General features: G+C 41.0%; 2 protein-coding genes across 4 annotated transcripts; one reads left to right on the top strand and one right to left on the bottom strand.

Annotated features, from left to right (window-relative positions):
* Positions 1–760: 760 nt before the first annotated feature.
* NUDCD2 (NudC domain containing 2) lies at positions 761–4,673 on the bottom strand. Its single transcript, XM_051794311.1, has 4 exons — positions 4,392–4,673; positions 2,834–2,882; positions 1,447–1,598; positions 761–1,096 (listed from the first exon to the last, which is right to left on the bottom strand). The coding sequence occupies exons 1-4, from the start codon at positions 4,578–4,580 to the stop codon at positions 1,013–1,015; spliced, it is 474 nt and encodes a 157-aa protein (XP_051650271.1). The 5' UTR covers positions 4,581–4,673; the 3' UTR covers positions 761–1,012.
* A 120-nt stretch (positions 4,674–4,793) lies between these two features.
* HMMR (hyaluronan mediated motility receptor) lies at positions 4,794–20,867 on the top strand. Of its 3 annotated transcripts, none has more exons than XM_051794299.1 (18): positions 4,794–4,912; positions 5,993–6,091; positions 6,650–6,726; positions 7,554–7,634; positions 8,734–8,922; positions 9,185–9,271; positions 9,803–9,903; positions 10,988–11,062; positions 11,454–11,626; positions 12,416–12,564; positions 12,864–13,078; positions 13,654–13,770; positions 14,590–14,748; positions 15,840–15,992; positions 16,102–16,201; positions 16,451–16,627; positions 17,153–17,315; positions 17,970–20,867. In XM_051794299.1, exons 1-18 carry the CDS (start codon positions 4,870–4,872, stop codon positions 17,987–17,989), a joined length of 2,178 nt encoding a protein of 725 aa, XP_051650259.1. In that variant the 5' UTR covers positions 4,794–4,869; the 3' UTR covers positions 17,990–20,867. The 3 variants fall into 3 exon arrangements, with proteins under 3 accessions (XP_051650259.1, XP_051650258.1, XP_051650260.1); XM_051794298.1 differs by having other exon boundaries at positions 11,451–11,626; positions 17,970–20,866; XM_051794300.1 differs by lacking the exon at positions 7,554–7,634 and having other exon boundaries at positions 11,451–11,626; positions 17,970–20,866.
* The last annotated feature ends 1,035 nt before the right edge of the window (positions 20,868–21,902 follow it).

The following is a 21,902-nucleotide window of genomic DNA, read 5'->3' as shown; positions in this document are numbered from 1 at the left end:
GGAGACTATATTACATTAACACATAAAATTATCTATATTCAGATTTTCACATGGCCTTTAGTTTTCTAGCATTGCTTACCTGGTAGCAAGCATTAATAATTAGTGCTATATTTGACAGCACAATGCATTATATCTTGCCTCAAATAAGGTTTTACAGTAGTTGATTTAAATCACTTTTTAGAATGACATTACAAGTTCTCAGAGGGCTGCTACAAAGGGGAAGTATAATTGTAGCCATCCTAATATCCTTCCTGTTACAAGTTAAAAGAAAATATTAACTATAACAGCTGTTCTTCAGTGAATCACAGAATGGGTAAGGCTGGACCACAGGTGGGGCCATCTGGTCCCACCTCCCTGCTCCAGCAGGGTCATCCCAGAGCACGTGGCCCAGCATTGTGCCCAGATGGCTCTGGAATGTCTCCAGGGACGGAGACTCCACACCCTCTCTGGGCAATCTGTTCCAGTGCTCAGTCACTGCACAGGCAAGAAGTTCTTCCTCGTGTTCGGGTGGAGCTTCCTGGGCATCAGTTCCTGCCCGTTCCTCTTGTCCCCTTGCTGGGCCCCCTGAGCAGAGCCTGCTCCATCCTCTGACAGACATGGATGAGGTCCCCTCACAGTGTCTCTTCTCGAGGCTGAACATCCCCAGCTCCCTCAGCCTTTCCTCATAAGGGAGATGATCCAGTCCCTTCATAAGGGTAGATTTATAACTCACTAGCTTACTATGGTGTTTCTAATAAGAAAAAAATACCCAAACCAAACATTCTGCTCAAAGATGTTAGTTTTTTTATGTACACCTTTCTCTATAATTTGTCCCTTAGTATTATAAGGTAATTGCAGCTTATAAATCAGCTGGTAACATTTTATCTTCATTCTGCTGGAGGAGACCTTCTCTTCACTTAAGTAATTACTTCTGACAACAATCCATTGAAGAGATCACTGAAGTCTTCACCAGTTCCATGATTCCAGTCCTTAACTGTAACATGTAAGTCCTCTAAAAGAACACAGATAAAGTTTACTTTTCAAGACTAGAAAAGTCTGGTCCTCCTTTGCTGTAGTTTCCAGAAATTTCTGCCCCACTGAAGTCAAATCCAGGGTTCTGATGGAGGTAAAAGAAAAAAAAAAATTCAATAAATAGATTAGTTGTAATAACAATGCTTAAAAAAACCCAAATCCAACCAACCAACCAGCAAAAAGCCTAAAACACTTGGTAATATTCTACCACTGTAACAAAGACATATGATAATCAACTTGTCATCCATTTGTCATGGCACTGCAAAATAACCTTTTGAAAGTACAGTGATAAAGCCTTATAAGCATTTGATATATATTGAACTAAAGCGTATGTTTCCATGGCACTGGGCAGCAGAACCATTTTGCTCAGCTTTCCTGGCCATAACCTCTGTGTGCAAACACAAAACATAAGGAGTTTATGGTCCTTTAACTTGCCTCTCTTTGGAATCGTTCCAGTGTGAGCTTCCTCTGCATCTGGTCCTGTACCCAAGGATCAGCAGCATATTCATTTTCTAACAGAGATTTCCAACAATTTCCAGCATCTCTATTTGTCTTCATTAGAACAATTCGTATCAGCTGCCTGTCTTCTGTTGAATGAGAACACAGAGAACAACCTTTAGACTCAGTCCTGTGTGCCAGTCTTTTTGTTTTGGTGAATTCACCATTAACAAGCACGGGGTGTGTGAAGTAATTTAAATTCTTAATGCCAATGCCAACTGGGTTATTGATAAATAAATAAACATTAACAAGAAACAAAAAGGCTGAAGCAAAGATAGCCTGCACTGTCATCTCTCCCCCTTCTGACCTGAAGTTGTTTTAAGGCATTAAAACACAGTGCATAAGAACTTCTATTGCAAACATAAACTAACCTCTTGAAGAGGTTCACAACAGAGAAAAGATTTAATCTATTAATACAGACACCTCTGCTAAGGCAATAATGATTTGAGGTCAGGCTTCACAGAGTTATTACCAACAAAAGTCAGAACTAAGTTTTAGGGACATATGAAGGGATAGTTAATTTGCTTAGACACAGTGTGCATGCCCACAGACAATATATTGGAAGCAGATTTCAAAGTTAGCATGTGGGGTGCTTAGTTCTACTTAAGTGAATAAATACAGCATTGTAAGTGTATTTTGAAAATTATTCACATACTGAAAAAGATGGGCTTAACAATGTTTGTTAACATTTCCAGTTTTCATGCTTAAGTTACTAAATTATTAATCTATATTTAGAAGAAATATTGAATGGAAAACAAAATTCTTCACAGGAAACATTAAGTGAGAGGCACAGTCCACAAACATGACTGCCAAAACATGCTGACTATTTTACAGTATTTATAATATAACAATCAGATATGCTTTTTTTGCTAATTATATGTAGCTACCTTAGCGGGATTATTAAATTTCTTTTAGATTCTCTAGGACTGCAGATTTTGTCACCCGTTCCAAAAATATAATGCATAAGAGAAGGAGATAAAAAAACCCAGGAAAAGTAACAATTATGGAGAGGCACAGACCACACAACTGTACCATAATTATTTACCTTTAAATGATGGTGTGCAAAAAACTTCTCACCTATATGCAAGTGTTTGTAATCCACTGACTATGGCCTTCCAGGATATGGCATTTTCCCATTAACTTTAATCTGTAGGGCTTTTATAGTACCTCAGTTCCTCAATCCAGCAATAATGATGGTTCTTTTTACAAAACTATGTACAGGGAAGAATCTGTCCCATTAAAAAGGGGGGGGGGCGTAAACTCTTCTGCAGCACATATTGAGAAGTTCTCCTGCCTTTATGTCATTTCAGATGCAGGTTATTACCTAATGTCCATGTTCCTTCATCAGTTACCGTAGAGTCAAAAAGTTTACCCTGCAAAAGACAGGTACAATATTACAAACCAGGAAAACCTCAACAGCATCCAGTTATACTGAATCATGAAGTTTTACTCACAACTTACCATCTTGTTTTCTGCTGAAAACAAATAGGGTGATCTGGCCCTACAAGTATAGACTTGCATATAGACTGTCAAGGAATTATTGTTTGTTAAGCAATTTTTAAAAAATGAATAATTTAATACTCATCACTGTTTCAGTATCTGGACTCACTGGAATGGCTTGTGTTTTTCAGCAGGCAATGCCATTTTTAGTACTCTTGCCATGAAAATGTCAGGGTTTGTGCCAAGGGTAATGCACAGGTCTGGTGCAGGGTATATACAGTACGAACTGTTGTTACCAATGTGAAAGTAAATCTGCCTCTGGTTTGGTTTTTTTGGCTTTCTGGAGCAATCAGAACTGAAATGCTGCCCACATCCCTACCCAGAATGTAAATCCATGTGAATTTATTCTCTTTACTTCTCACAGAATCATAGAACGGTTTGGGTTGGAAGGGACCTTAAAGATCATCTCATTCCACTCCCCTGCCACAGGCAGGGACACCTTCCACTATCCTGGGTTGCTCCAAGCCCTGTCCAACCTGGCCTTGAACACTTCCCGGGATGGGGCATCCACAGCTTCTCTGGGCAACCTGTGCCAGGGCCTCTCCACCCTCACAGGGAAGAACTTCTTCCTAATATCCAATCTAACCCTGTCCTCTCCCTGTTTGAAGCCATTCCCCCTTGACCTGTCACTACATGGCCTTGTAAAAAGTCCCTCTCCAGCTCTCTTGTTGGGTCCCTTCAGCTACTGGAGCACAGGAACAGTCTGGAAAAACCTCATGCAGCTGGACAAAACTGTTTCTAATAAACTTATAACTGACTAGTTTATTAAGCTGTTTCTAACAAGAAAAAAACCACTCAAACGAAACATTCTGTTTAAAGATGTTAGTTTCTTATCTGCACCTTCCTCTATAGTTTGTCTGTAGTATTATAGGTTATTGCAGCTCATAAATCAGCTGGTAACACTTTATCTTCATTCTGCTGGAAGAGACTTCACTGAAGTAGTTACTTTTGACAACAAGCCATTGAAGAGATCACCAGGTATATGATTCCTTTTGATGTATCAAACCCTACATCTCTAAGGAAGAACAGAGAGGAGCCACAGGGCACAGGTGTGGAAACCTCCCAGGCAGCGAGGGGCAGGACGTAAGGACGTAGATTTAAGCTGCACCAGAGGCGATTTAGGTTGGACTTTAAGACGAATTTCTTCATAGAACGGATGATAAGACATTGGAACGGGCTGCCCAGGGAGGAGGTGGACTCACCGTCCCTGGAGGTGCCCAAGGAAGGACTGGACGTGGCAGCCGGTGCCACAAGGTGTTGCTGGGTCACAGGCTGGACTCGAGGATGATGCTGTGACCCTGTGACCACCCCAGAGCCCCGCGGCCTCCGCCCCGGCCCTGCCGCCGCCCCGTCCCGTCCCTCCCGGTGCTCCCCGGCGGTACCTGCAGCATCTCCTGCCCTCGCACGGCCAGCGCGATGTCGCGGCTGCCCAGGCTGCACCGCACGTCCTTGGCGCGGGTGCCCGGCGGGACGCGCACCTCGATGAACACCTCCTCCAGCGTCTGGTACCAGCGGCCCCACGGCGTCCCGCAGGGCACTACCCCGCTGCGCTCTTCGAACGGCGCCGACATGGGGCACGGCGGCTCCGGCGGGCACCGCTCAGCACGGCTCGGCACCGCTCGGCACGGCTCGGCACGGCTCGGCACAGCCCCGCACCTGAGCGACCGCCGCCTTCAGCCCCGCACAGCCCCCGCCCCGCCCCGCGCACGCGCCCCGCGCGGCCACGCCCAGCCGGCCACCCTCGAGCCGATTGGCTGAGCTGCGCGGAGGGGCGCGCGGTGATTGGCCGGAGGGCGCGCGCTGCGGCCGTTGGGCCCCTTTGAAAGCCCGGGGCCGACGGGGTTGGAGCCCAGAGCCGTCATGGCGTCCGTGCCGCTGGGCCGGGGTCGCTGCCAGAGCGCCGGTACGGGGCAAGAACGGGGCCTGGGCGGGGAACAGGGTCCTTCAGCCTTGCCCGGGGGAACGGGGACCGAGCACTTCAGCCTTGCCCGGGGGAGTGGGGACCGAGCCCTAGTGTGTCCCTCACTGCCGGAGCCGCCCGTGGCGCGGCGCCTCAGGACCCCCAGAGCCCTCGCAGGTGTCTCCTGAGGGAAAAGATCCCGACTTCTTGTCCAAACCTGGCTGTTGCTAGACAAATGCAGCAGTGGACGTGCGTAATGTACCCCTTAACTAAAGCGGTGCCGGTCCTTGGACCCCTCTGGTTCCGTGGTACAGCACGGCAAGGGGCATGTGCAGGGCTCGTCACGACCGAAGTGCTGCTCTTGAGGGTGTTTTGTGATGTATGACTTTTTCAATGAGTTTTTGGGTTTACCTGGTGCCTTTCTGCTGCCTTCGCCTGTTTTCGTGTTAAATGATGCTTTTATTTGCAGAAAGTCGAAGCGATTAGATAAGCATTTACTGGGCTTGAGACTAATAATCGAATAAAGGGCTTGTAGCCATCATGATTCTGGCGGCTGTTTCCCTTAAAATTATTTAATTTCTTAAAAAAAAACCCCAAACCCAAACACTTTATTTTTTTATAGAAGTTTAAGTGACTTAGTTATTTGAAGGAAAAGGCATTCACTAATATTTAAGTAGTATCTTCTAAATTGGGAAATGATGATTTAAAAAGCAAATGAAGTTTTTTAACACTTTAGGCTGACTTTTTAACCAAATAGCATTAAGATCCTTTAGCCATTTGGGTTTTTTCATTGTGGAAGTTAATGTGCTGCTGTCACCAGTAAAACGCCTTGCAATGTTGTGTGTGTAAATAAGCTTGTAATTTTATTAGCAGTGTGATAAACAAACCCTTTCCCCCACCATGTGACCATATATTTTCTTTGTGTTTATGGGGAGGATGAGAACTGAGACTCCAGTTGTTTGGAGTTTTTTTTCTTTTTAGCTGCATTTAACTTAAATGTGTTACCAGCCTCAACTCATTTAAGTTGAAAACCCTGTCATTTACCTTCGTGGTTCTTTGCGTGTCTGAAAATCTCCTTTCTAGCATGTACCCCCCCGCAAGGATCCTGTGGTGTTAAACCATCAGGTGGAGTGAGAAGTTTGCTGTCCTCTGAAGCATGCCAAGGGGCTGGGAGACACAAGAGTGAGTAGTTGTAAAAATTACACAGAACACAATGGTGTGGTATCTTTGAATGCTACAATTGTCAGTGCTTACATGCTGTTACTGCTCTGCTGTTAAGAAGTTGGTCTCTGCTGCAGAGACTCACTGTCTGCCTTCCAGCTGAAGGGAACAGCAGCTGTAAAAACATGTCTAACTGCATCTCCTAAAATAGCTTTATTTTTTTTACTTCATTAACCTTGATTTTAGTGATGTTTTCATGGGAATTTTCACATATAAAGCATCTCTCAGTTGAAAACAGACACCATGGATCTGGATTGTGCTGGGGAGAGCTCGGCAGGAGCTGAATTCTCAGATCTGGCTGTCATCTGGTCGTCTCTCTCTAAACTCTGTCAAAGGCCCAGATAACTATTATTGAACTGCCTGATTGCAGTAAAAAAGCAGCTGGTGTTGGGCTTGAAGTGGGTAGTCTGATAACCAGCTGGTGTCTTCTGTACAGTCAATTAACCTTGTCTAGTTTGGTTAAATTTCCCTCCCTGTGTGCATTTGTACAACCTCTTCCTTCACCCTTCTTTTCTGCAGGTGACTCAAAGCTGAGCAGTGAGAAGAGTGCACCCACCCCTGTAACTAAAAGGAGATTCACATCCCTTGGATCAACAGTAAGACTCTTTTGTGGTGTCTGTAGCACTGTTAAATCTCAGCTAAACCTCTGACTGGTTAAACTGTCTTCATACAATTACTGTTAACCTGCTGGAGAGAACCATGGAACACTTTGCTGTGCCTGTATTCTGTAGTAACTAAGCAGGAAAAATGAAATTGCAGCATCTTTGAGAATCATGTGATGGTTACTTGGGATTACAGAGTGGTTTATCTTTGCTGTTACAATGTTTGGATTTCTTTTCCTTTGCTCCCCATGTAATTATGGTGTGGCTGCTCCTTTTTAAGAAGACTGTGTTTCTGTTCCTGCTTTCGTGGGGTGGACAGGGCAGAGTAGAAACCTGGTGGTGAAAGAAACAAGGAGGGGATGGTGCTGCATGAACAGGTTCTCAATGCCATGAGCAAGGATACAGATTTGAAGATGCATGGCTGAACAAGTTGAAAAAATGATAACCCTGACTTACTAATTTAGTGCACTACTATTGATGATTCAGGATGAAATTCTGCAAACAAACTTGAGGTTAAAAGATTAAAGTGGTTTTTTTATGAAGTTTAGGGAGTGCTAATGTCTCCAACTTCTTTAATCTTCCTGTTGCAATTGTTGTGAGCTGTTCCTTCAGAGTAATGCTTATGAGAAAGTACAGTGGTAAACCCCATCCTAACCTGGTACTTGTCTGTGCTGTCTAGGGGAGAGAAAGGCTTGCTTTTTATTTTGTGTGTATCTTTATAGTCTGTATGAAGGCACCCAGTCTTATATATAACTGTGTTGTTCAGCTGGTGGGCAGCTAGAGGTCAATTTAACTATTTCTAACACAAGTGGTTTCCAAAGCCAGGTAATGGGACTGTGAAGACTAAAAAAGATCTTACGCTTATGAGGGAGAAAAAGAAACAGAAGGCACTGGAGAAGGAGGTATGAATGTGTTGTGGGGTGCATTCCTGTCATATCTGCCACTAACCAAAATAAAAAATACAAGCTGGTAGAATTGGGCTCTTTTGCATAAGGGAGTATATGAGTAGTTTGCAAACAGGTCTGTGCAGAGCAGAGATTATCAGAGGTTATGGGATGTACAAAGCATTGGGTTTGCTAAGAACAGCTGTGCTGTCACTCTTCTCAGAAGAGAACTAAGTGAACTACGTTCAGTACCCCAAAAAGGGTCTATTTAACAACTGTTAGCTGAGATTTTTGCTTACTAATTGTTATAATTTTAATGTTTAAGAGGCAACTTACACCCTATCAGTACACTTCTGTGTACTAATTGATGCCTTGTGCCTCAGATGTCACATTGTCTTCTTGTCTGTCACAGCTGATGCCTAAAGATTTTTAGGTTTTTGCAGATGTCAGTGTAGCTGTGTAGTTTTCTCTCACTTGAGACAGTTACTTTCTCACAGTCCATATTGGATTCCTGAAGCATTGGTTTAACTGTCTTTTCAAGGACATTCCGTTGGGATATGTACCTGGACTGGAATACTGAGAGATATGGTAGACAACAAGATATAAGGCTCTTGGAAGGGCTCCAGTGGGGCAGTTCTGAGGGTGGTACCAGAGTGAAAGGGGTTTCTGGTTGGCTGTCCCCACTAGATATGACAATTAGTTAAAGATATAAAAGTGTAAGAATTCTGTATGCCAGTGGGTGCCTACATATTGTGTGCACCTGAAGGCCTTCATTTGAGAACTGCTCTCTGTCTTATCTATACTAATATTGTTTGGAGAACTTTTCTTCCATTTTAGGCATCACATCAAAGAGGAGAGTTGGCTTCTGTTGCAAATCAAAGCTAAGACTATTGTGACTTTAAGATATTGTACTGGGACTGTAAATGTGTGCTGTGTAATAACAGCACCACTACAATTCTCTATTTAATCTCTTTCCTGTGCATGACAGTTGAAGATAGATATGCAAGTTAGTACTGTTTGGATACTTTTGCCTGTGGCTTTCTTGGAGAGACTAAACTAACGATGTTGTTAAGAGAAATGATAGTAGGAAATAAAGAAAATAACTCTTTTGTTTTAGATTCGGGCATTAGTGAGAGAGCGTGGGGAGCAGGATAAAAAACTTCAGGCTCTGGATGAGGATTTTGTGAAGACTGAAGCAAAGCTGAGTGCTGCAGTTCAGGAGAAAACATCTCTTTCAGCAACTGTTGCATGCCTAAAAAAACAGCTTCTGGAACTAAAAAGAAGCAATGAACTACTGAAGTCAAAGGTATTCAGACAAATAACTGCATATTTGCTTTGTCTTTGCTGTTATCAAGCTCCCTGTGCAGGAGGAAGCTTTAGCTGCTAATCAGCATCTGTTTTGACGTTCCCTGTGCCCCCTTCATTGGCACAGGGATGGAACATGTCTGGTTTGGGATCTTGTCCACTTGTCTCTAAACAGTAGGAGGGGAACACTTTGGAAGGATTTTGTGAAGAGCAGTTCATGTGGAGGAGTTATGCTTAGTAATTTTATTTTCTTCTCTAACAAGCTGTCTGAAGATGGTGTGCAAAAGAAAATGAGCAGCCTGTGCATGGAGTTAATGAAGCTCAGAAACATGAGGGATGCTAAGGAAAAGGTAGGACCATTTGTGCTGCACAGGACAGCAATTCTGAGCTGTTCAGGAACAAAGAATGAAGGGCTTAGCACAGAACTTCAGATCATGTGTTCTTTCTGTCCTCAAATTGGTAACTTCCTCTACTTTCTGTAGAGTGAAAATAGGGAAAGATCAACTGATGAATGTTCTTGATTTTGCTGATCTGCAGAGTAAATCTGAGTTCAAGTAAGGAAGCATAGAAATACCTCTGGTATTATTATTTATGATATTGTTAATACCAGTTTGGTCACACTAGGAATCTCTCTGAAAACCAGTGATTGTAAGTTTGTTTTGAAGCTCTCATGTTTGTATTTTTCTGGTGATAGTGATTGTTCTAATAAATGGCTGATATCTTTACAGAGGGATACTTGGAATCACATTTGGCATAATATCAGGTGCTATCATTGAACTGTAGTAAGGAATTGGTTTCAGTTTACCACTGTATCTTACACAATGGATTTGGTGTTTTTTACTAAATCTCACTTCAATGTTAATATGTGTCTTTTTTTTAAGACTGCACTTGCAAAGCAGGAAAACATGGAAATGAAGCTGCAGGAAGTGCAAAGGAATCTAGAGCATTCAAAAGGAAAAGTAGCACAGTTAGAAGAAAAACTGTAAGTAGTAGAAAGGGAATTGACTTGGTTGACAAGATACCATCTAACTGTGCTTACAGCTTATCCCTTAGAGTGAGCAAAATAGAGGCTGTGTCCTGCTGAGAAGGAACAGACATTATCAGTGTTGGTAATCTGGAAAAAATGTGGTGGAATGAACTTCTAAGAACTGCTGTGTTCTTATAAAATGACCATACAAAACATTGTTCCTTTAGTGTATTTCCAAAAGACAGACTGTATCATCTCAACCCTCTGTCATCCAGTGTGGTATGGGTGGGATTTTTTTGGGTATGGGATGAGGAGGGAAGACATAAGTCTTAAGAATTGTTGTTCATCTTGGAGCAAGACATTCATGTAGATTAGATGCTTCTGGCTCTTTAGGCTACTAAGTTAGGAATAAGCAAGAATGAAAAAGCTTTAGAGCAGGAGCTGAAATCCTAATTCAGCAGCCAGGCATTTCACACAGATTCCCTGGACATGTGCATGTTCTCCAGAGAGTGGCACTGAAGAGCCACTTGGTACCTTCACAGTTGCTTTGTCCTAGATGTTCTCTGAACAAAGGCAACTGCAGAGTGGCTTGGCTTCAGCAGCTCTGTGTAGGTAGAGACTGAGTTCTGAATCAACACTTCCTATTCTGCCCAAATAATGTCACTTGCAGCACAGGAACAGGGCACTGTTTTTGCTGAGGATGGTGACCTATGAAGGATGAACTTATATTTTATGTCAGTTTTGCATGGTTGGCACTGCAGCACAACTGGAATGTTAAAATACACAAAGCTGATAATGCAGGTGGTGCAGGTCACAAAGGGAGGACATGATAATTTGCTACAACAGCTGCATTATGTTTATTCATTATGATGTTTGTGGCATATTGCTTGTGGCAGAATATGGCTCAGCATCTTTACTGCAAATGAGGAGACCATATGGAACAAGTATTAAAAGAGAAAAGAATTAAAAGAATTAAAAAAGAATCATCACGTGGAGCCAATACCAGTTTGTCAGCTAAACTGGATTCTGAAAGATATGTGTTACTATGTAGCTCTGAATTTGCTTAAATATATCCATCATAAAAACTTCCTGGTTTTAGGTCTACTACTGAGAGAGAGAAAGTTGTAGAAAAGTCTGACACTGAAAAACTCCTGGAATACATCACAGAGCTCAGGTAACAACAAATTGTTCTCAAGTTGGCTGGGATAAGTTAAAAGGTGGTAAAACTAAGCCTCACTTATGACTGGTGAAGTAGAACCTTGGCAATAATCATAGAGGAGGGAAAAGAAATCAGGTATATTTCCACACAATGGAAAGTAATTGTAAGATAGTATTTTAGTTATCTTTCTAAATGCCTCTGTGCTTTTCTGGGCTGAGCAATACTGTGGAAGAGTTTTATGTCCATGTAAACCAGTCTTACAGTGCAAAAACTTGTTTGGAAAAGTAGGTGAAAGCAGTTTTTCTATTGGAAACCAACACTCCTAAGCATTTTTCCTTTGGGTTGAAGTGTAAGCTTACAAATAATATTTAGTAGTAACAAGTGCCTGAATTTTCTCCTGCAGTAGTGTTGCAGAAACAGCTGAGAAATACAAAGTAGATATTGCTCAGATGGAGGAGACACTGATTAAGAAAGACCAAGATATTGAGATCCTCAGGGATACCCTCAAAACAAAAGAGGAATCATGTAAACTGATGAAGGAACTTAATGAAAAGTGTCAATTGCTTCAACAAGAAAAAGGTAATTTTTAGTACTTGTATGCTCTTCCATATGTAGGATGATTGACATATCTTAAATCATCTCAAATAGGTTTATTCTAAAATGTCAATTTAGTCTGGTTTGTTCCGAGTTAAAAGTCGAGCTCCAGCTGAAAACAGCTGGACATGTTTTTAACAGTGGGGAAATTACTTCATGTCTGACATCTGTTAAGTCTGATTCAGTGTTTCATGGAGGTTTACTCAAGTAGAACAGTATAGAATGAAAATAGTTTGCATAGTAGGAGTGGCTTTAATCTGAAAGGCGACCACTAAGAAGTTCTTGTTCCTTTCTCTTCACTGAGAAGCAGGATAATATTGTCTGAATTCACTGTTAGCAGCTTGTGCACGGGTTCCTTGAGGTATTGGCAATGTGTCAAGGATCCTTTGCCTCCTTGCGCCTTCTCTCCCAACACCAGTGCTCAGTTCTCTCTACCAGTTGGCTTCTGTATGCTAGTATTATGTGGAAGAAGCTTTGGCAAAATCATATAGTTTTCCCCCAGCCATACTGCTGTTCTGATGAAGGCTAGTTGCTTGATCCAAACATTCCTTCTGTTAAAATTATTTTCAAGTGATGTACTTTGAGCAGATTTTGAGGAGTTTCCACCTGGGTTTAAGATATGGGTTTGTTTTGCATGGGGTGTTTTTGTTTGTTTGTTTTTCCCTTGCCAAACTGACTTAAAAGCTGGAATGGAAGTACTATTAAAAATAGATACTGTAGTTCTTTGCAAATGGAGAAGGCAATTTGTGTTATATTGACAATTTCTCTATGCAGAGAAAGAGTTGTCTGAGACCAGAGGAAAATTCCTGAGTATGACTGCTGAAATAGAAGACCTGAAAAAAAAAATTGTTTTGGAGGAAGAACAACACCAAAAACTGCTTCAGAAACATGAGGAGGTTGTCTCTCAGCTGCAGCAAGAGAAGGTAAATACAGACTATAAATTAGTCTAAAGAAAAACTCTAATCCCAAGGGCTGGCACTAAAGGTTCTGGTATATGTTATGCATGAGATGTTGTATTAATAATGGTCTCATCAGTGGGGGCTGACCAGCAGAAGCTGTGTGGTCCAATAGCTCTAAGAATCAGTACTAGTATGATGAGTGTTTTGGTCTTCCTGTAGATTTGACCTTATTCTTGTGCTCTGAAGTTAAAACACAGCAAAATAGCCTTTACTATCTAAAAAAATACTATAAGTTTTGAGATCTGTGGTATTCTGGCACACAGGAGTCATCTGCATCAACACAGCAGAAGTTACTGGAGTTGCAGGATGAGGTAACAAAGGAGAGACTTCTTCTTGAAGAAGTGCTGAATGATACCATGAATGAGCTGAATAAATTACATGCAAAGGAGAAGAAAGCTGAAAAGTTGGTGAAGCAATTGGAACAAGAAATCAAATCTCAAGGTCTTGAACTTGCCCAGATGGAAGAAAAGTTGAAAGGGTTTGTGGAAAAACTTTCTGGTTCTGAAACTTTGAAAGGAAAAATCTTAAATCAGTAGTATAAACAAAGCTGCTGAGCCCAGTTCAGGTTTTAGAGACCTGGGCACGTCTAGAGTTATTTCTTGCTGGTTGTTGATTAGTGATTAGATCTCATCACTGTGAATAACAACTTGAATCAGTTTGACACTGTTTTAATTTAAAACTATTAGCTTGAGATTTGCTTGAAAGGCGAGTATTGTAGTGCTATGTCCTTGCTGTGCAGGGTAAACTAAATGCTTGTTGTATTGGGTGTTTCTGCCCTGCCTTGGAGAGGGCAATGACTAGAAAAGATTTTCAAGCCAGTTGTTGCTTCCTTCCATGTATTAGAAATTAACTGTTAGGTGTTTAGTGTATCCTATAAATGTCTTGTAAAATATGAGGAGGGGGAAAAGCTTAGTTATATCTGCTGTGAAGATTGTGCTTTAGTACAGGAGGAGTTACTGGTTTGTCACTGCAAGCCTTCTGTAACTGATAATAGCATTTGGTAATGTGTTCAGACACTTCTCTCCAGTGTAGAACCCTGAATTTTTATTTCAGGAAGAATGCTGAGTTGGAGCAAATCAATGAAACTCATGGGAGTGCTGTATTGCAAATCCAAGAGCAGCATAGGAATACACTGGAGAAACTTGGGGAGACTGTTGCTGACTTCGAAAGGTATTTAAGTTCCATTAAGATACAGGACAGGGATTATCTCTAAGGTGACAATGAAATACTCTGTCCATTCACATGCCTTGGTACTTCACACTGTATATGAGTGTGGCATTAGAGCAGAGGATTTTGATGGAGTATTTGATGGCATTAAGAATTTATTCCTTGACTACTAGGCAAGTGTAAAGACATACTGAGTATGTAGTTTGGGAAACTGAATGTTTCCTTTTTCCAGAATGTAAACAGTTAGAGTAGTTAAGTGCTCTTGAACCAGAATAAGAGTCGTAACCAGTGATGTTGTTCTCTCTGCACTGAAATATCTTTCAAAAAGACTTTTTGTTTAGGCTCAAAACTTGCATTGAATTAAAGACTAGTTTCCTATGTTTCTTGCAAATATTTTATCTCAAAATATTCAGATTATGGAACTATGTAAAAAGTGGTACTGTTATTCCTAGGTATGCATGCCACCTGTGAAGGATCCAGTGGGATATTTGCCAATGCAAACTGCAGACAGTAGATCTTTTGGTGTTTAAAATAAGCTTCAGATACAGCAGGGTTTTTGTATTTTAAAATGTCTACAAAAAAAATGAAAATATCTGTATCACAGAATTTGTTACAGTGTTAGTGCTTATAACTTTATGGAATTGTGTTGTGGCTTGCTTTTTACCTTTGGATTTATCAGTGCCAGAACACTGCCATATCTTCAGATTATAAAATCTTTGGTACTTATCAGCATGAGCTTGTGTTGTTCTGTAAGGCCTGAATGTGTCAATTTGTATTTTGCCTGAAGTAACCAGATTGTTCTTATTTGCCTTGTAATATCAGCTACAAGAAGACAACAGCTGAAGAAATACGCTGTCTTAAACTGGAGAATACATCTCTGAAAGAAGCAGTTGCCAACCTTAAAAAAGTAAGCCAAGAGAATCAACAATTGCTTCAGGAAGCAGAATACACTAAAAACAAAGCAAAAGAAGAATGTGCAAGGTACTACAGTCAGTCTTCCTTAAGCTAAATAATGCAAACTAAGGCTCTCCTTTCTAACTAGAACTTAATATGGTGCTCTACCAGGTAAGATCAGCATTTGCTGTAAGCTGGAGATTCTTGCTTTTCCCAGTGCAAAAGGTTGAATCAGTTGTCTTGAATTTTGCCTACATGTAGAACATAGAGGAAAAGGAAAATACTTGAATGAAATATGCTGGAATATTGTCACTTTCAAAAATATCAGTTACAGTGACTGCTCCACAGGTGAGATCTACAGGGGAGATAAATACTTAATGCAGAGCTCACTCTTTGCCACTCTACTCTGAATGACGTGTCACCTCAAATTCTGCTCACAAGCAGATGCCAGTTAACCATCCATGAATCACCACACTGGTGATGTACACCCAGGTCCTCTCTGCCTAATATGAGGCACCACAGTTACCAGAACTAACACCCAAGAAGTTGTGTTAGGCCACATGCTTCTCTGACTATCTAACAGCAGTTTAGTGGTCCATGTTCTGTTTTATCTGCTAGTTAAGATGTTGCCCTCCCTTTCCTTCCCACTTGTTTATTATTGCCTCCAGTTTCCATGAGAGCTGGTAAAAGAAAAACTGAAGAGTTATTTTCTGTTTAATTTGCTGGTTCAGTGTGGCAGGGAAGAGGTTCTTGGTCCCCACCTGGTTGATGGGACAAACAGCTGAGGCTGAAGAGGGGAGGCAGTGCTTTTAGGTGTAGGGTTTTTGAAATCTTGAGGTGCATCCACACTGAACAGTTTGACTGGTTTCTGCTTGAGCAAAGCTCTGCATGTAAAGCCTAATAAACTACCTCTGCTAAAAGCTGCTGGCATTGAACAGCCATTATCTTTCCTTGCTTCAGAAAAAGTGCTTGCTTCCTCATAGGAGAAGTTAATTATTGTACAGCTTAAACTTGATTGCTTTCTGTAGTGTTGTTCTCTCTGTGGCACTGTTTGTGCAAACCTGTATTTCTGTTCTACTGGCAGCTTTTCAATCATGGTTACTTGTGTTTTGAGATTTAGAGTTGGGTAAAAAAAAAAATAAATTTAAGGGCTCATTAAGGAATGATATCTTCCTCAGGATGCTTTTAGAAGTCCAGACCAAGCTTGCACTAAAAGAAGCAGAAACAGAGAGAACAAAAGAGTCCTGCCTTGCACAGATGACTAAACTTCAGGAAAAACTGGAAGAGCAAACTGAAGAACTGAAAAGGGAACTTGAAGCAGAAAGATCAAGGTAACTTTCTCAAACTAAACATGCATATTATGGCACATCCAAGTTATATTGGGAAGAAGTGCTGTGAGTTAACAATGAACATAATGAAACTTCACTTCTTGCTTTTTAGGAAATCTGTAAATGAAGATGTGACCTCAAGCTTAAAAAAAGAGATAAAGACCTGGCGTAATCTATATGAAGATTTATATAACAAAACTAAGCCTTTTCAGGTGTGTTGGGAAGTAGGTGTGTGTTAGTATCCGTTGACTGAAGACTTTTGCAGTTGGCTCAAGTTCTACTTTTGAGAAGTAAACATGCTACTTCTCATTGCAAGGCATTTATCCTGCAGTGGTTTCCCAAGTTACTCTGCACTGAGCCAGTTAGTCCCCTCCCCAAACCAATCTTCCTGTGTAGATCTCAGTTCAGTAAAAAGCTGTGTTTAGTTAAATGATTTCTAAGAGATTCAATTTGTATTTCAGCAACAACTAGATGCATTTGAAGCAGAGAAGAATGCACTCCTACAGGAGCACGGTGCAGCCCAGGAAGAACTGAATAAACTAAGCGATGCCTATGCTAAACTACTTGGCCACCAGAACCAGAAGCAAAAAATCAAGCATGTTATGAAGTTGAAGGATGAGAATAGCCACCTGAAGCAGGTTTGTAAAATGAAAAATTACAAAGCTGCAAGTTATTAATGTACTTGATGCCTTTCATTGCTCTAAATATTTATAGATGAATCCTGCAAGCTCCTTACTGTCTATGATTCTTAAATTCCCTGCATGAACCAGATTGGAACAAACCACCAACCTCCAGAAACACCAAGAGAACCTGTTTTATTTTTGACTGAGTGTATGACACACAGAGGGATCAGCAGTGCAAATAACTACTCCTATTCTTAGTTCAGTTGGCTTTTCTTCCCTGCTTTGGAGGTTCTAAACTTAGTAAACTAGCTGCTGAAAGCAGCAGCTGAAAGTTTTAGACTAATGTAGTGCTTAGTGGTGTTGCACAGCAACTATACAGTGCTGCTGGTTTTTCTGCACTGCTGTGTTTGGGTTGGGGTTTTAATGGCACCAGTAATTGTGTGTATGTTTATCTTTAGGCAAAATGGCTCTGTAAGTAAATAACTAAGCAGGCTCTTCTCCTGTTCTTAATCTAACTTCCAAGTATGCTGTTTTCTGTAGGATGTCTCCAAACTGCGTGCGCTGCTATCCAAGGAAAAGCAAACCAACAGAGACCTCCAGGAGCAGCTGTGTGCAGTCCAGGGCATCAAGCATTTGGCTCCTTCCGAAGCTTTCCAGTATGAGAGCAAGGAGAATATTCCTCCAAAAACCCCTCTTAAAGAAGGTAGGTTTAGGTATTAATGTAGCCAAGTCTTTGTACTTAAACTTATCCAAAGAAGGTATGAGAGCCTTGCACAGTCTGCTACATTTAGGGAAGGAAGGAGAATGGCATCTCCTGTGTTTCACAGCAGATGTTGGAGGCTGCATCCGTGGGGCACTCCCAGTGTGCAGTTTGCTGTTGTGCTTTCCAGACCAGGTCCTTCCTGACCTGAGCAGGTGCTGTGCTGGGTCAGACAGCAGAGCCGTTTTCCTCCTGTCACCCAGCTCACATGGTACAGCTGATGAGGGGACAGGCAGTGTCCCTGCACGGGGGTGGGTTACAAGTGGCTCAGGCAGAGTTCTGTGCCTTGGTTCTTTAGCTGCTGCTTGTCAGGATCTTAGACTACTGTAGGTGTCAAGGAAAGCTGCAAAAGGCCTGGAGATAAATGTGGAGTGGAGGAAAAGATGGAGAGAGCCTAGGGGTGCACTAAGGCAAGCAGGGTGGGAGAGAGTGTGGGAACTAGACCTTCATTAGAGAATGTGTTCTGGGGTCTGAAGTCCTGGTTTCACTGTTAGATGGAGTGTAGTGCCTTCTACCCCCTCCAGCAGACAAGTAACTACTTGATGTGGTGGGAGCAGTAGTGAAAAACACAAACTTAGTAACATTTTTCCATTGCAGGTAATAAAAACAAAATTTAATGCCTTCTTGGTATTAAGAAAAAAAATAAAGTACCAATGAATTTGTATGCTACAGAAGACTGCAACAGACTGCTTCAAGGTGAACTTGGATGCTGTATATAATATAAATTAGTAGGAGCATTAGAGAAATGATTTAAGATTATACATTTTTATAAAAACTATGCTTGGCTATACTTGTGTTGAGAAGCCACACGTTCCTGACTCCTGTTAACACCATTGCACTTGGGAACTCCAAAGTGTTCCCTGTTCACTTCTTTGATATGCTGAATCTGCTTAGTTTGTTTTGGACAAAGCAGCTTAAGTTGGGAAAAGGTGACTAAGCACTGGCAAATAAGATTGCAAATCAAATCCGATTTCCTGAAAGCTTTTGTGGGTTTTTTGCATCTATCTCATGTATACAAGTTTATGTTAAATTATTTTTGTTGTCTATGGTTGCTTCAATACCAAATACAGCAATACTGCCAAGAGACCCTTTTCCCTCTGTGGCCTACATAGGTATAGAACCAATGCAAGAAATGGGACTGTACACTTACTTTTGATATTCTCTATGGGATCTGTATTCAGGACAAGCTAATTTAAATCCTGGGGGAGGTACTGCAGCTGTTGAAATCTTCAGAAGATTTCAGGTCAAAGTCAAATTGATTGCATTTCCCTAAATGTATGCATACTGTGGGTAAGAATAGTGTCTTAAGAGCAATGTCTGTTAGGAATGCTGTGCTCACTGGACTCCTAAACTGCCATAAAGTCTTTGTGGGCAACTGTTGGAATTGGTTGGTGTTAGTGACAGGGAGTAACAACAGAACTTGTCTCATTTGTGTGGAAGGATGCACACTGTATGTGCAGGCACTGTACAGACTTCAGTTTCAGCAAGGGGAAAAGAATCTGTTTAACTGCATCTAAAATTAAGCATGTTTTAGCACAATAAAATTTTTGAAATAAAGAATCTGTCTACTTCCTTCACAAGCCAGGGATAAAAGCCAAAAAAAGCAGTGTGACTCACCTGATGTTCTTTGTTCTTGTCTTGTTTTCATAACACAGCCCAATGTCAGTCTTACCTCAAAAACTACATGTTCCCTGGTCTTAGGGAAATTATTTAGTTGAACTGTACAATACATACAACCTGCAATTCTCTTATCCTCTCATTTCCTGTGAGTTTCTCTTAATACAGAAGTAAATACTGAACTTGACTGAAAGGTGGAACTTGGTGTTCTTGTTATTGTATCTGCTGATACCCTGCAGAGAGGCAGTACCCAAAACTTAGCATGTAGAGTATGTTGCCATTTATTCTGACATTATGAGTTTGCAGAGACTTGATAATTCCTAGGAAGGGATATACAAAAAAATGCACATTAAGGCCAAGGAAAGAAATTGCTAATGTTATTTGTTGATGTCATCTTTATGTATTTGCTGTATTAATTGATATGCTGAAGACTGAGGATGAGGATTAGCTTCAGGTGTTTGAATTAAGAGAAGACTTGGTATTCAATTTAGCAGTTTGACTGAAGTGCACATATCAAATCAAGTCTTAAAAACTGAAACCTTGACATTGGTAGCTCAACTGACTTAAGTATTTACTGCACGAATCCATTACTTTCATGTTGTGGAACTTTTTTTCATTTTAATTGCAAAATCCATAATTTAACAAGTTATTTCTCTGATTCATCACGTTGTATTGTAGCAAGAGCTGGGCTGTGCTTGGTTGAAATGTAAAATGAAGAGCTGTTAGAATCCTCAACCTGCCTGACCTAATTAGAGCCCTCCTCCTGTTTCCTATAAAAGGAAAACTGTGTAAGACTCAGTGCCAGTGCTTTGAATGAATTTTGTACACACAATGGCTGTGCCTGCTCCTGCTGCCTCATATGAAGTAAAAGTTTAGGCTCACACTGAGCTGCTTAAATGGTACTGCTGGGACCAGACCAAAAGCTTAACAGGATTCTGAGCCACACGTGATGTGGGGCTTGGATTAGTGTTTGGGTTTCAAAGGTCAGCAGAGCCATTGCTGCTTCCAGTGCATGTGCTCTGTGCAGGCACAGCCCATAAAGGGGCAAGAGCACAGGTGAACTGCAATAATTTCCTAGGCTGGTGATTCCCTCTGGAGTTTGAGGCAATGCCTGAAATGCTGGTGGGAATGGAGCAGGTAAGGCTCTGCATATTTGCATTAATATGATGCTGCCACACTTTGATTACAGAATCTAAGGAAAGAAACAGGAGGGGGGAGAGCGAGACTTAATTATTCTTCAGTCTCTGTGAATTACAGTGTGAAATGTTAATTTAATGAATGGTCCATTGAGTCATCCAGGGGTGCATTGTGCTTGAATGACTGTGATACAGACAACAATATAATTTTTGTTGAACTGTTCCATGAAATCAGTGTTTCACAAAGTGAATGTAATGGCAGTAAATAAATTGGAAGTATAGGTAGAACACTACTGAATCCAGGTAAATATTTGAGGAAAAAATAGATTATATGAGGAAAAAATAGATTATGTTATGTAATGAAGATAACAAATTATACATTGTTTTTGTAATTTATGCTGCCGACAAAAAAGTGAAGGTATTTTACAGGCTGATTATTGGTTCTAGCTCAAAGCTTCAGTGTTCATGCTTTCTCTATTTTTCTCTTGCTCAAAGCCTGGAAGGCAAAATTTTCATTTCCATGTCATGGTTTATGTTAAGATGCACAGGAGGCTCTTCCAGTCTGTGTTGGGAGGAAGTGGTGTGGCATTAGATGTGCTGGGAGTTCTAACCTCAGAGCTGCTGAATAGTTCAGCATTTCTTCATAGATTTTTCCTTCTGGATTTGAAGTTATGAGTTACTGTTATTTTAAAACAGAATTCTAAGTTTAATGAAAGAGAAAGAAATATCAGTAGCTTGTTACAAGGAAGAAAAGGGCACCTGCATTACAAGAAGGCAGAAACTGCCTGAAGTAGTTTATATCTATCTATCACTTTTTTGTCCTGTGAATATTAGTTGTTTGTCATAAGTAAAGGCCATTTACAATATAATTCTATTAAATTTTAGCATGATTCTAATAAATTCTGATAGATTTTTCTGATTTCTCTTCAACTGTATGTTAGTTCATAAAGTATCAGCTGGTTTCCCTCCTTGACTACTACCAATTAAATACTGTTCTAATCAAGTCAAGTTGAAGTAAATTCATGAGGGCCAGATATAAGTGTGAATGTAGCTAAAGTGAGTCTTGGCCACTAATTCTTACTCATCTACTTAACTTTAGTCCTGTTGTTTAAAAAAATGCCAGGCATGGTCTCAGCCTTTGTGGGTCAGAAATGGCACAGCACCACTTTGTATACAGGTTCCTGTTACTTTCAAAACTTGCATCAGAGAAAACCAAATCTGTCATGTTGTAGGCATAAAATGATATATATAGGATGTGTGCCATAAGCAGTGCTTGCTTTCTCAAAGGCAGCTTCACCTTCTCTGTGGGATTCACCAGTGGGCTTTAGATCAAACTCTGGCAAGTTGATCAAAGGCAAGTTGAAAATGCTTATTGTTGTCTACCCTTCTAAAAGGAGAAATGAAGTAACTTCTAGTGATTGTGACAGAGCCATATTAAGAGGAATGTTCTAGCAGCCAAATAAGATATTTTGGTCCAATTATGAAGTTCCTCACGTGAAAGATCACAATGGAAAGAGCACAGTTTCAGTAGGTGAACTTGGTAATGCTAAAAGTCAGTCAGGTGCTTACTGCAGTAACTTTAATTACTGTTCGAAGCACCATAAACACGATGAAAACAGGAGCCAGCCTGCAGCTGAGGCAGCCCGGGTACACTGTGCCTCACTCCCGCCCGAGAAAATCAACACCAGTAATGGGCATTGGGGCTGGTTTCCTAAAAGCCAGTATGCTTTTAGGCTTCATGGAGAGGGGACGGGACTGTTGTGTCCCTGCTAAAGCG

This window comes from Manacus candei, unplaced genomic scaffold, assembly GCF_025592945.1.
Source record: "Manacus candei isolate 608988 ecotype Guabito, Panama unplaced genomic scaffold, ASM2559294v1 h1tg000037l, whole genome shotgun sequence".
NCBI classification, from domain to species: Eukaryota; Metazoa; Chordata; class Aves; order Passeriformes; family Pipridae; genus Manacus; species Manacus candei.
This window is presented reverse-complemented; position numbering and strand designations above follow the sequence as displayed.